We start from the raw sequence: 14,450 nt of genomic DNA, 5'->3' as shown, positions 1-14,450 counted from the left end.
ATATACATATACTCCGCGTCACTTGCTTAGCCCGCGGCTAAGTCCGCCTCGAGGCAGACAGAATCGTCCTTGCAACAAGCTCGGACGGTCGCTTGGATTCGCGGAAGCTTCACGAGATCCAAATCGCTCCTCATGGATCGCTGCTCGACGTCTCAACAGATTGCATTCGCGTACATCACGGATCGTTGCGTCGATCTGCGCAAAAAAAAAGGAAAACAATTTGCAGACTCTAGCGAGATCCTACCTTCTGCGTCCTCACATTGTGTTATATCTTTCAAATGATGAGGCGCTCGCCGCGTGTTTCTTCCGGAACGAGACAAAGGACGCTCTCAAGGCTCAATCGCGGGAACTCGATAGTCGTTTTGTTGATTGTTGAAAACTCTTTCTCGCATTTGATTCCTTGAGATAATAAATAAAACCGGGACAAAATAAAACAACGCGTCTCCGGAGAAACTTCGACGATGATTCTCGAAGAAACATGCACCTTTTGTTTTTATGCGACGTTTATGTGACGGGGGGATAACAATGTTACCGCGTATTTCACGCGGTTCTAATGACACCGTGGCCCGCAGAACCTCTGCGAGCACGACGGTGTCGGTGAACTCCGGAACGCCTCGGGGCGTTTCACAAGCGCGGGTCGCGCGAGAAAAGACTCCGCTCAGGCGCACGTACACGTGTATACATAGTTTTGCGCCATTATGTTTAATTTATTTCGCGCGTTCCTCGCGCGTCGATTGACCGATTCGTGCGAGAATCTCGGTTCCGTGGCACGGACAATCGACGTTATGAATAATTATACGTGAGCGCCAACAAACGCACCGAATGGCGCTCGCCACGTGTGCAGGGGAGAGAAACAGACGTTTTTTTCCTCAAAAATTTTACAATGTGCGGCATGTAACGCGCGTTTCGTGACTGAAATAAACGCTCCGAGAAGCGAGTTAATTTCTAAATGAGGGCAAGTGCGTGTTGCACTTTACCGTATCTGCGCCATGAGAACGAGAAGGCAAAAATATTTTGAAAGATCAAGAACTTGTACTTTTAAGAAGTAGAACTTTGCGTACAATAATGCAAATCGGATACGTCGGAGCGTTCGAAAATTCGCGTCCAATTTGCGTTCGGTTTCAACATCTCTTACGTTTCTCCGATTCGCAATGCCGCGAACGCAGGCTTACGCAGCCGATTGCTCGCCGCGAAAAAGTTTGACGGATGAATAACTTCGCGCAGAGAGACCGGGCGAGTTCGTGTATTGAAAATTTACTCGCCAATTCATTACGTCAATTTGTTAGCTTTCGCATTCCTAATTGTCATGAATTGTTACTGTTATTTCTGCTCGCTCATCGTTTCTGAAGTGCGAAATTGTTCTTGCGAATTAACCGGATTTGTAAAAGAAGTCGTTCGAGATGTACAAAGGAGCCACTTTTTTGTGCCGCGCATCACGTATGTATATATAATAATAATAATAGCTCATTATATTGGAGAGCTCCGTAATGTAACCATCGACAAGAGAACACGCAAAAAACCAATATCGAGTGTGCGGAGTGTATTTTTCAATTTTTGATCTCCCGTTATAATTGGTCGCGCGGCTTAGTGTGTTTGGAATTTTATTAGAACCGTTTTTAATAAAACGTTAATGCAACGTGAAGGACGTAATTACGTATATAAGTAATTCTTATCGAAATAAATCTATCTATCTCCCTGATGAAGTAATTACCACAAACGATATACCTGGAGAATGTCGGGATGTTTCGCGCAAGTGAGTTTAAATGGAATTTGCGTTTATTTTATCATCAAACGCGAATCAAAAAGGAAAAAACGCGCGGACAACAAGACGGATCCGAGCCTTCTACGGCCCTGCAGAAATGTACGCTTTCCGAACGCGCCCCGTGGATTCCTCGCAAGCCGATTCCTGCGAAAACGCTAGTGTGGGTAACGGGTTCGCGCGACGGAGCGCGCGCGCGAGAGTTCATTTCGTATTCCCTTCGACGACGCGTCTCATCCGCCTCTCTCGTCGGGGACTTGCGGACGGGGCGCACGACAGCCGCTACGGGTAACAACAGAGCGCGGCGGCGCAGCGGCAAGCCGGGTTGGTTCTCTCTCGACCGACGGCGGCTCGATCGGATTTCAAACGCGCGGCGACTTAAGGCGCCCGGCGTGAAACCACCTTGTAAAAGCGCACCGGCCACCGATGTTTTGTGTACGCCCCGTCGACCGCGTTTAGGGCGCGCGTGCCCGTATACACACTAGAGTCGCGTGTTCTTAACCGCATCCCGCGGAGATAGGACGAGATACGGAGTAGTTTGTTTTTTTTTTTTTTCTTGTTCGTAAGATGAAAAGGAGACGCTCGCTCGCTCGCTTGCTTTTTGTCGCAATCAGAATATAAATTTCGATCGTTACTTCCTTCGGTTTTCCTCCTTCCCCGGAATGGATGATTCACGTCGCAAATCTCAAGCTCATATCTTACTCGGACAGGTCTTTTCCCATAAATCGCGGGTTGAGTTGGATGCAATGTATATGGTTGTGATGTATATTGAGAAATAAGGAAGGTCGGTTTCGCCGCAATTACTTAAGCACGTAAATAGCACGTTGTGGCGAGTCTAGGATGGCCGAGCGCGCGGTAAAATATAAGCAAACGAAATTTATAATTTGTACGTCCGCATTAATCAACGTGCGCGCGCGCGTGTGATTACGCGAACGAGCGCGGATAAACATCTTGCGATAAAATGTACAAAATCTCCTCGCGGCGCGACGAGTTTGCCGCTCTCCTTTTTGCTCGCACGATATCACGACCAGATCCCGAGGGTATTAAACACGCGCATTCCGCGAAGATTCTTTTGCCTGTTGCATAAATAATTATCCGCGGTCGTTCGCCGTTGTGTTTCGCCGCGAATCGTCACACCCGCGGCCGTAAACGGAAGAGAGAAACGCGCAATTATTTACGCATATATTTACCGATCCCCCGCGCAAGCCCAAGCATCAGCAGCACGCTCGAGCAGTATCATTCCGCGGTTGCAAACGCGCGGGATCGGAGAGAACGCGGTTTTACCGTGATAATTGGCCAATTTGCAAACGCAGCGCTAGGCACGTGTCTGTCTCTTCCGACGCAGTGAATGATCGCAGTGTATGATCCGTTGATTCATCATCTCGTTACGCAACAATGCACGCATCGCGCGCGATGACATCCGATGATGCGTTTCTTATTCTTTCCGCGAGCCAGCGCACAGCCGCGCAACAAGGGAATTCCTGGAGACTCTGCCTGGAGTCTCTGCTGTAACGTGCGAATTGTTCCGACGATAATGTCGGAGAACAATTTTCAGTCCGGCAACAAAATTCCGCAGAAGAATTAATTAATAACAACTTGAAATTGCAAATAAAATTTAAATAAAATTTTTGAATATATAAGTCTGTTATTTGTAATATTGTTAATAACTAGATATAATTATGACAACAGCAAAAACAATTGTAATAAATTGACGAGAAAAATGCGAACAAAAAACAGAAACCCTTGAAAATTATTATTATTAAAAAATAATAGTTCCTCCTTATCTTGTACACTGAAATCAAACTAATGACCGGCGCCTAGCAAAATTAAATATCTTTTTGTCAATGTGCGGTAATGCTTGAAAACAACGATGACATCACGCACGTCAAGAGATCACGTACGCGAGCGACAACATTTTTATCTCTCACAGGCGTTGAGATCACTCAGAGACTTCAACGCGTGTTCATTGACGTCGCTGAAATCATTGAGTAAATCAGCAACATAAATTCGCTCATAATGTCGATTTAAACGTTCTCTTATCATTTTATCGTTTTATTTTTCGATGTACCGTTGTGTACACCAGACTGTTTTATTAGAGGAAAAAAAATAAACCAAAGTTTTTTTTTAATGAGAATTCTTTACGGGAGACTAAGGTTGACTAAGATTTCATGTTAAAAAAAATGTGCGCATTCATTACCGCATCGATTTATTTGCAGCTTGGAATCAACGACCGAAGGTACACGGACGCGACGGATTACATTACAGCAACGGATCTCTTTAGTTGCCGAGCTACGGCCGCGTGACGGAAGCACAACAACGGAAGCCACTTTACTTTCGGTTTTCAATACACCTTATTATTCGCCGCGCTGCGCATTAACGACTCTATCTCGTGATTACCCTCCGCTTGCGTAATTATTCGCTTATCCTCCACGGCGAGCACCCGTTTTACAACTCTTCTTAATTTTCATTCTCCTCTCGGCACGAGACTTCCTCGCTTACATTCTTACTTCAAGTAGCGCGAATCTTCTTGCGCATAAAGTCTCGCAAAAAGCAAACAAATTACACATCATTTTCTATGACTCATTTTTTTCTTTCTAGAAAATTGAAACTTTTTAAATTTTAAATTTTGTTTTTGATCTTCTCGGAATTTCAGTATAAAAAAAAAAATGTATTCTTTCGACGAAAAAATTGCTCGTAAAACGTTTCGGCGCGGAATGCCAGAAAATTGCACGAATGGCGCTTTCTCCGAACTTGATAGTTTCGCGGGAGCCCAGGGTTTTCGAGAGAGACCGGCGTTTCGCAAGTCGATGTATTATGGCCGGCTACGTGGGCAGTTGATGTCCGTGCGCGTCCCACGCGCACGCCATCGCATTTCACACCAAATCGAGCGTCGGTATTATTTTCTTTTCGCAGAAAACGCTCGAAATCCTCCGTGCAGGCGTCAGTGACGACCTTAATAAACGCACCTCAGAGGAGCACATACCGCGTGAAAACGCATGAATTTTGCGACCGAGTATCGTAAAAAGTATGTTCACGATCGGGGAATCGATGTTTTTATCTTTAACAAAAGTCAAAAATAGAGATGCGAAATCATTGCAAAATACAACGCATCGAGCAATTGAAGTAAATAAAACATAAAAATTAAACCAAGAACCATGTAAAAGCCGTTTCAATCATTAATGTTTCAATAATTAAATCTCTATCTAAATAAAACTGAATAGAATACTTGAATTTTATTCGCGATTTCTCATGTGAAAAAAAGAGAACACGTTGATGTATCTGAGCGATGCTGAGAGGCGCCGAAGGGATTTGCGAATAACAGACGACAGAACATCGTCGAGGTCACACTCGAGAAAGCATCTCTCGAAGTCGAGACAGGAGAATCGATTAGGGTGCTTGTAAGGTTCTCGCTCGCAGGTTCCTAAGGACAACCGTTTTCAGGATGTGCGACGAGGATGGGCTGAAACAGGAATAGCAAGAATGACGTAAGCGCCGAATGTACCACTCGACGTATGTATACGTGTCACGTATGTGCGCGCGTGTGTGTATGTGGACACACAAACACACACACACACACACACACACACATGCCGCGACTCGTTTTCCCGTCCCTCGTCGTCGCGACGGCTAACATCGGTTCAGTCACCACTGCAAATAACCGAAGAAATCAATGCGCGACCGATCCGCGACGTTTTCTTTCTCGCAGGTATTTCCATCTAAAGCGCCTGCCGACGACGTAATTTATTACGTCGCGGGAATGCAGATGACGCGCCGAAGTTGATTGACTACAAAATGAAACAAGAGTTCGTCATCCTATTGCTCATTTTTTTCCCGCGTCAAAAGGAAGAAGAGCAAATATAGAAAGTCGCAAAAGATATAAAGATTAGATTATTGAATATAATTTTTTGAAAATATTTTTTGTGCAATTTTTTAAAGAACTTTTGTTACTCGGTTATTTCCTCGATGAGAACTCGGCTCAACACAAAGAAAGTATTAGAAACAAATTCAAAAGGACTTTGGCACGCGAGACTTTTGAAGCGATTAAAGACGCTGCAGGCAACGGGAGGTCGTATAAAGAGAAAACGTGTCTGGAATCTGAAGCCGAAGTTACATTGTTGAGAGCGCGCGGCGAAAATCGCAATGATACGTAGCAACGGTGAATCCGATCTTTACTTTCGCGAGCTAAATATAACTCGCGTCACAATGATATTTCTTTACACTCGTAACAAAAACAAAATAAAATATAAAATCGAGAAGATCTAACATTAACTAATTTAATATTAAATTAACGCTTAGATTAATATTAATTTTCTGTGATTAGAATTAAAGTAAATATGTCATATTTAAATTATTGATCCAATACATAATAAAATCTTTGTAAATGATCTTGCTTCGAAAATTGCATTTTCTCGTCTCGTTAATAAAAGCAAACGAGAGAATTCGTTATGTAGAAATGCAGATCCAGAAACACGTTCCAGTTGCATCCCACTCGCGCTGCACCGGAGGCTCGATTCAAGGTGATGCGCGGTTGGTACGCGAAGTGGCCGGATGCACTGGCAATAATGTATCCGCTATCAAATGACTATGTCCTTCGATACTAGTTCGCCTAGCGAAAGTCGCAGGGACGATCCGCAGGTATACGCCGGTATCGACGACCTAATAAGACAAAAGTGACCTATTACAGGCAGCGCTCGTTTCGAAAGATTTCTCAAGATCAACGTTCGACGTTTCTGTGAACCAGCGAAACCTGTAGAGTTATTGTAGAGCCGTAGATTATATCAGAGAGAAATAAATGTAATTTCTGGATTATATTAAATATATACATTGTATAAATAAATACATCGTACAATTGCTTACGAGTCTTATTGTAATATTAAAATTTCACTATCAATGCTGTTAAACAATTTTTAGCAAAACAAATTTAATATAATTATATATATATAAATAGATAATTTAATTACTCTATTTCTCTCTAAAACTCTATTGTAAAATGTTAATGATAGTCGCGATCAAAAGTCATGCATGTAGAAAGTTTAGCGTGGGCCTAGACGCGTGGGCATATTGGCCTTCAGAGTCCTTCGCTGGAAAAGACAAAGATCGATTAAGCGCGTAGGCTTCCGGTGGGAGGATTAAATAAAAATCTCTACTGGCGTCTGACATTATACATAACTGTATTCACACGTCGATTGAACAGCAATCTCATCGACAGCTCTGCATATCTTTCGCATAACTTCTAATTAAGTTATTTAAAAAAAAACCGACATATATATAATTACATTACATATGTAATCTAAATAAAAGAGAATAAAAGATGACGTTCGCCTGTACAAATTGAACTTAATGCGAGTAAACGTGTATAGCATACTGATGCGTATAAAGACGGAATATATATTTTGTAAATAACATTTCTTATCTTTATTGTATGGAAAATAAGGGGGAAAAAGGATAAAAGATACTTGTATTTTATAAATCATTATTTCACGTTTTTTCTCGCCTTACGTTGCTCCTTTCGCTTTTCCTTTTCATTTGCGTCGTGAATACGTCTCTTCTTGCGCAAGAGCCAGATCTGTTTAGCTCTTTCCTGCCGTCCCATCATCATACTCTTGTACAATTTTCGATGCTTTTTCTTGATCATTTTTTCCCTAAGGCGGTACTCTTGTTTCTCCAGTTTAGCCTTCTCCAATGGATCTTCCTTTGTTTCTTGACCCGTCTGTACTTTCATCTTCTTCTTCTACAAATTCATGAACATTGCGATATAGCACAATATCTTGTTACATATCACTTCAAGAGAGACAATAAAACTTATAATAACGGAATCAAACCTGTTCTAATCGGGTCTGTGCTTTATCATCTTTTTTCTCCTTTTTCTCAGGAACTTTCTCGTCACTGTCATCATCTTCGACTTCCTCTTCCTCGAATTCCACATCACTTGCTGAACTCAGATCGTCCTCAAATTCCATTTCTTCTTCATTTTTGGTATCTTTTGCGTTTTCTTCTTTATTATCGTCATCATTTTCTTCTTCTTCTTCCTCTGAGTCTGAAAAGCCAGTTAAAAATTAAATACATGTATGCGTAAATTAGATATATTTGTTATAATAGTGTGATAAAAAAATAAAAAAGAGGAAACAGAGAGTCTTACTGTAGTTCAACTTATAATCAGAATCCATGAGAGCGCGTTCTTCTGGAGGAATGTAAGTTTGATCTTTTCGATTTTCTGTAAATGGTGACAAATGCGGAGGAAGTATAGCACCCATTAAGTACGTTTCTATGGGTAATAATTCTCTCGCGTTTACACTATCGAAAATCCACTGCGGCTGTACGTAATATCTACAAAAAAAAAAAAAAACAAATTGTATATGTTAATTCCTCTAAAACCTATTATTAAATTAATAAAATATAAATTTGACATAAGATATAAATACCTCGATATATATTGCTTATCCATGCTCGGTCTATCTACAATTTGATGAGTTATTGTTTCGTCGTTTTCATCGAAAGTGGCGCCAACAAAAAGCATCTTGTCCCAGGACACTTCTCCGCCAAAGCATCGTATAATAAATACTAACGGTTCTCTCGGAACTTCTCTGTTAACAAAAACTTTTATACCCTTAAACAAGTTTTTCAGTTTTCGTAATTTTTCAGCTTCTACTCGAGCAGCTTCCGCCTTCGTTGGATCTGTTTCCTAAAAAAAAAAAACAATGTATATATACAATATCAATTTTCATATATTTTTTCTGCATAATTACACTCACGTTTGAGAAATGATCTATTTCAACTTCATCTTCCATCGTTGATACTGAAGGATCCAAACTAATTAACGATATATTCAATGCGCTTATTCTTTCCGACACGTACGCTTCTTCGTCAACCAGTATTTTGTCGATATTTTCTGTACATGTTTAATTGTTGTAGTAAAACATATTTCCATCTTTTAAAAATAATATTAAGATAGTAAAATAAATGTAAATTATCACTAAAAAAGTTACTAACCAGTACTGGGCAGCTTGGGAGGATAATGTAAATTCAAAGTGTGATACAATCTAAAGTTTACAAAACCGAGCATTACGATATAAAATTCAACAAACGTAGACATTATTTTAAAATCGACCTCGTTCTTTGCTTGAGGCTCAAAACCGAAGTGATGTGGAACTATCCACGTTATTGTTTGCCCCTTTATTTCCGCCTGATAGTAATATCCTTTAATGGATACAAATACTTTGCGCAACGCTTTTGCTGCAATAACAGCGTGGAGAAATTCAATCGTCAGCCTTCTACACAATAACGACTGATCTCGCGGAATGTGCGGCAATGACGGAAATGTGCTAAACAAGAAGCAGAGAGTCAAACAATCATCCAAGTCACGTAATGCATCTATGAATGTTGGATAACGTTCTTTGACAATGTGATCGAGCGTCAATGTAGGATGATTGCTCAAATATCTCTTTACTTTGGCAAAATCTTTCATCGCCTTTGCTCGACCAATTTTTCTATTGAATATCTAAAAATATATAAATTTGTAAAGTATACACATATAAAATACACATATGAACACTTGTTCACAATAAAAATTACTGTACCCTGTAATCTCTTAGTTTCCATATTATAGGTTCGTGCATCAAAAATTGAATATCCTTTTTATGATACAAGATCTTGATGCCAGGTTCACCCTTCTGCGCTCTTTTACGATTACGTGGTTCCCTTGGATATATACCTTTTAAGATACATAGCTTACGAAAATCATTTAGTGTTAACTGTAATTTCCTAAGAGCAGCTCTCCTTGAGATAAATTGTGCTCCCTCACCAGTCTCGTACTGCAAAGTCGAAAAAAATAAATAAATATTTGAGCATATTTTTATCGCAATTTATGTCATTATTCTAAACAATTATTGTAAATAAAATACATTTAATACAAGTGTATAATCAATTATTTTATTGCCGAGTCAATATTATATATTATTATATCAAATATTTTATGAAAGTTTAATCTTAACATAACCTCTGATCTATTTAAGAATAAGATTTATTATGGTAAGTACAAATATGTAAAGATACAAGACTTACCTTCTTTTTACCTCTCACAACCATTGTAATATCTTTATATTTTGTCGTACAAAATTATTAAAAAATCACAAAACACGAATCCACGTGTGTTTTCGTCACCACCAGATTTGTGAAACAAATCTCGAGCTGTGTAAAGAGCCGTCTACAATGGAGAGTTGTAGGCCGCAATAGTAAGAAATTGACCAATCACAGACAAAGTACAGAAGAATAATCGATTGTGATTTGTCAATTTCTTACTGTTACGGCCTACAACTCTCCATTGTAAACGGCTCTTAAAGAGTGTTGACAAATCACAATCGATTATTCTTCTGTACTTTGTCTGTGATTTGTCAATTTCTTACTGTTACGGTCTAAAACTCTCCATTGTAGACGACCCTTTAAGAGCCGTAGATGATCTTTTATAAGGTAAAATTTTTTAAATATAAAATCTTAAAATCTTTAATAAATTATATGTAGAATATATATTATTTAATGTTATATATACTATAAAGTACAATCTCGTTACTTTAAATAATCACGTGTTGTTTTTCTACTCTTTCCTGTCACGTGACTTTAGTTACGTTTTTAATTTTCTCTACATATACGACGAACTCTGTTTCAAAATCGCTTTTAGTATTTATTCTCTCGATATTACCGATTCGATTTGACTCGATCAACCAACCCACCAATCGGCAACGCGGAAAAGAGGCAACAAGGTGCTAGATATTCGACTCCAAACGCGCACTTCTCGGTCCAAATGCCTTTTTTAATATAGGAATACAATTGCAATTTCATATTGCTACATGTAATCAGGATACTTATTTCAAACGAAAATTGCATTGGATAACAAAATGGGAATAAAACCAAAATTTTATAGTTTTACATATTTTGTATTAATACGTCTGGAAATGTACAAATTTACGATCTTGGTCGTTCTTTCTTCTCTTTGTAAAGAGCAAGAAGAGAAACGTTTGCAACCTTTACAACTTTGAAACGCACACCGGGAATATCACCTACGGCGTGACCCTTCCTACCAAAACCTGCCACTAGAACTTCGTCGTTCTCCTCGATGTTGTTGAGACAACCGTCTCTTGGGACAAACGCCGTGATCTTCTTTCCATTTTTAATCAGCTGTACCCTGACACACTTACGAATAGCAGAATTTGGCTGTTTAGCCTCTACTCCACTACAAATAAAATCATTTTATTAATTTTTTTACATAATACACAACCGGCATGTGCGAAATAGATTGTATGAATTTTAATCTTACACTTTTTCTAAAACAATTCCTTTGGCGTGAGAGGCACCACCAAAAGGATTAGCCTTCCATCTTGTTCCTAAATGTGCCTTTTTGTAATCCTTGTCATTCCAACGCTGCTCACGCCTATGATTCACATGTTTTCTCGCTGTGCGAAGGCCTCGTGGTTTACCTGACATACAAAAACATTTGAATGTCTAAATTGTGACTTTGATTTAATTTTTTTTCAAAAAACACTTGTGTCTAACTTTTTTATCTGCATTTAGAATCTTTAAATATACAAGATATTAAACATGCTTGTATGAGAGAAACATGTCAAAGAAATCAAATACAAAGTGAAAAAACACAAAACTCATAATACTTAACCTAAACGACAATGTAAAACACCAAATCAAGAAACACAAGATATATTTGTTTTATGGAATATGAGTAGCGCAGAAAATTAGTACAATATATTGACAAAATGTCTGCGTTTAAAAAACTTACAATATTTTGTGGTGATCTTTGTAAAACCGCGAGTATATCGAAAAAACTTTTACGTACCCATTTTGCCTCGTGTCCGTGTTAACCGGAAAGAGATCCGTGGCTTGGAGTTGGAGTCAGTCGCACATGTGCAGAAATACACATTGACATGGCGCAGGTCGCGCAAGTTCTCTGTGACAACGCCACCTAAGTTAGTCTCCGTAGATATAACAATTATCCACATTGCCACATATCGGTAACACAGCACAGAAAATATATTTAAAATTATCTTATACACAAAGTACATAAGCTACAAATATACATATTAATATAACCATGTACGCGTTTGCGAAATAAATACAAATGTCATTTTTTGTTTTATTATCAATGATTGTTTTGATTGCGCGTAGCACAGGATATATATACAAAATCGTTTCAGTAGTTATTTTTCCTATTCTTCTTCCGAATCGCTATCCTCATCGCTCTCGTCTTCCAGTTCCGGCATAGGAAAACGTAACAAAGCCGCTATTCCAGTTAATTGATCTAATTCTGAAAACACAATATATTTCTGATTTATCGGCGAAATTGTTTTGTAGAGACCTGTATTATAGTATTTTTTTTTTATCACACGCGACTTACGTTCGCCCGACACGTGTAGACTCGAAAATATTTTGACATCACCGCCAGAGTCTTTAACACTTTCAACTATTTCAACGTATTCCTTTCTTAGCGCTATGTCTTGGCATCTGAGGAAACAATGAGTAAAGAAAAAAATTAATTGAAAAAAAATAATATTGAAATAAATAATAAAGTGATAAAAAAAAAATCACCTGAATAATTTGTCCGATATAAGCAGAGTTTCCACTGCTTGAGCAGCACAGGCTTTCTGAACATGTTTCTTGCCGTAAAATGCACGAGCGGGATCCGTCTGTAATGTAGTATAAAATACTTCCAGAGCCCTTACTTCTCCCGCCGCTTTCGTCTCAGAAATTCGCGAGATTACAGCAGGATCGGCCAGGACTTCTGTTGCAAAAAAATGATTTAAAAAAAAATAATAATAATATGAAAACACATTTGTTTTTATGTATGTTTCACAGATGCACATGTTACCTTTCAACGAATGTTTGAAACCCGAACTAGCATGAACTAGCAGAAATTTACTTTTATTCTCTATGATGACTTTATTATCAGATTTAATAGCTTGTTGTATCATGTAATCCATGAACTGATCTTTCACAAAACCAGGACTGGCGAGGATAATGCATTTCACTAGATCGAAATTGACGTGTCTCAATATGCCTTGCATAATGCTCTCGTAAAATCGCGCCAATCCCTAAATATAATTGTTCAATTAAAATTGTTAGTCCATACATGTTTTACACACATCCAAAAATATTCTCTCATTATGTGACTTGACAATACAAAACCTTTTCGTGCTGGGAAACATTTCCTTTTCTTTTTCTCGGTATGACCTGATCGATTTTTGTACGAACTATTGTCATATTTGAAGTTATTAAACAAATGTGCGCTATACCTTCTTGCATAATTGCAGCAGCCACGTCGGCGTTCTGAAACGGAAAAAGAAAGTTTTGGTAAATTATGTAATTTCATCGTTTGAAAACTTTGTTTCTCACCTGTGCAACATCGCATGCGGTGTCGACTCTCTCCAGAGAAATAGAATCCCATCCGTTAACTTTGTTGATGGTAAATTTTCGATTCTGTTCGACATCAAGTGTATGATATGCTCCCATCTGTATCAGAAGCAAAAATCAATAATAATGAATTAAAACGGATCTTTTGCTATACTTTTGATACACTGTAGCAGCAGAGAGTTAAAGTTATATTAATTTTAGATTCACTCTTAATGTTTTTTTTTTTTTTTTTTTTTAATAACCAAGTATTACCTTGACATACTTATTCTCTTCCACATTTCTACCTTTAAGTCTTAGAACACATGCTTGCGTATCAAAATCGATATTTTCTACACATATAGTAAGAGTAGTCCTAACTCTGTAACTGTTGGAACTGCCGGTTGCAGATTCCATTTGCACTTTTCTATTGAATGTAAAAAGGTAACATTGTTATAGAAAACATCAAAGCATAAAAGATTAAATCACATAAATAAAATTTAAACGTACCTAATAGTAGAACAACTTACGAAGTCTCCTTCGCTTATGAGATTGTAGGCGTGCCACACGTCCTCTGTGTTTTCAGGGACAAGAGCTACACTCCTTGAAAGATTGTTGTTATTAATTAGATTTTGAGATAAAGATATGTAACATATATATATATATATATATATTACATAAAATATATTCTTACCCCTTCCCATCTTTATCTACATTTCTGTATACTAGCTTCATTTTGAAAAGTATGTTTTGTCTTATCTAAAATACAAAACAAAACATATGCATATAAAAAAATACTTCCCTATATACATATATATATTGCATATTATTGGTCAATATCCAAATGTATACATATTGTCATACATATTGTGAGTTCATATAATTAATCCAATTATTGTAAAAGAAAGTTATTTTACAAAAAAAAAAATTATCTCACTCTTTTCTAATCTCTTAAACACGTGTCCGCAGCTCTATGTATTCAAAAAGAAACATGAAAATTCGTACAGGTTATTCTCATGACTGTAGAATTTTTACGAGACTGAAAAGAGCCGGAGTAATGTTATAATTTACCTTTACATTTATTGCACAGTTATTTTCCTATAAACATTATCTAATTCACGTTTTACTTTTCGTTGACGTGTTGCACGACGAATTATTCCATATGTGTCAAACTGCATGTTACTCATGTTACCTCTTCTCGTCGTCGCTTTTCGATCGACGATTTTGTTCGTAAAACGCGATTGGTAGATAACCTCTAAATCATCTCCTACAGGTGGCGCTTTGAGTGTTATATTTAAATTTT

General features: G+C 38.1%; 3 protein-coding genes across 3 annotated transcripts; all 3 read right to left on the bottom strand.

Annotated features, from left to right (window-relative positions):
- Positions 1-6,906: 6,906 nt before the first annotated feature.
- Positions 6,907-9,945, bottom strand: LOC109859527 (pescadillo homolog). The gene is made up of 8 exons (XM_020437872.1): positions 9,821-9,945; positions 9,337-9,570; positions 8,750-9,257; positions 8,512-8,648; positions 8,182-8,441; positions 7,899-8,086; positions 7,582-7,796; positions 6,907-7,490 (listed from the first exon to the last, which is right to left on the bottom strand). Exons 1-8 carry the CDS (start codon positions 9,842-9,844, stop codon positions 7,233-7,235), a joined length of 1,824 nt encoding a protein of 607 aa, XP_020293461.1. The 5' UTR covers positions 9,845-9,945; the 3' UTR covers positions 6,907-7,232.
- A 723-nt stretch (positions 9,946-10,668) lies between these two features.
- LOC109859568 (40S ribosomal protein S23) lies at positions 10,669-11,682 on the bottom strand. Its single transcript, XM_020437936.1, has 3 exons — positions 11,601-11,682; positions 11,070-11,229; positions 10,669-10,985 (listed from the first exon to the last, which is right to left on the bottom strand). The coding sequence occupies exons 1-3, from the start codon at positions 11,602-11,604 to the stop codon at positions 10,718-10,720; spliced, it is 432 nt and encodes a 143-aa protein (XP_020293525.1). The 5' UTR covers positions 11,605-11,682; the 3' UTR covers positions 10,669-10,717.
- A 193-nt stretch (positions 11,683-11,875) lies between these two features.
- Positions 11,876-14,383, bottom strand: LOC109859747 (protein pelota). Its single transcript, XM_020438287.1, has 10 exons — positions 14,219-14,383; positions 13,842-13,906; positions 13,658-13,750; positions 13,424-13,574; positions 13,154-13,270; positions 12,947-13,087; positions 12,630-12,852; positions 12,350-12,542; positions 12,159-12,265; positions 11,876-12,068 (listed from the first exon to the last, which is right to left on the bottom strand). Exons 2-10 carry the CDS (start codon positions 13,880-13,882, stop codon positions 11,971-11,973), a joined length of 1,164 nt encoding a protein of 387 aa, XP_020293876.1. The 5' UTR covers positions 13,883-13,906; positions 14,219-14,383; the 3' UTR covers positions 11,876-11,970.
- Positions 14,384-14,450: the final 67 nt, after the last annotated feature.

Source organism: Pseudomyrmex gracilis, unplaced genomic scaffold (assembly GCF_002006095.1).
Source record: "Pseudomyrmex gracilis isolate BER0280 unplaced genomic scaffold, ASM200609v1 scaffold_7, whole genome shotgun sequence".
Lineage (NCBI taxonomy): Eukaryota > Metazoa > Arthropoda > Insecta > Hymenoptera > Formicidae > Pseudomyrmex > Pseudomyrmex gracilis.
This window is presented reverse-complemented; position numbering and strand designations above follow the sequence as displayed.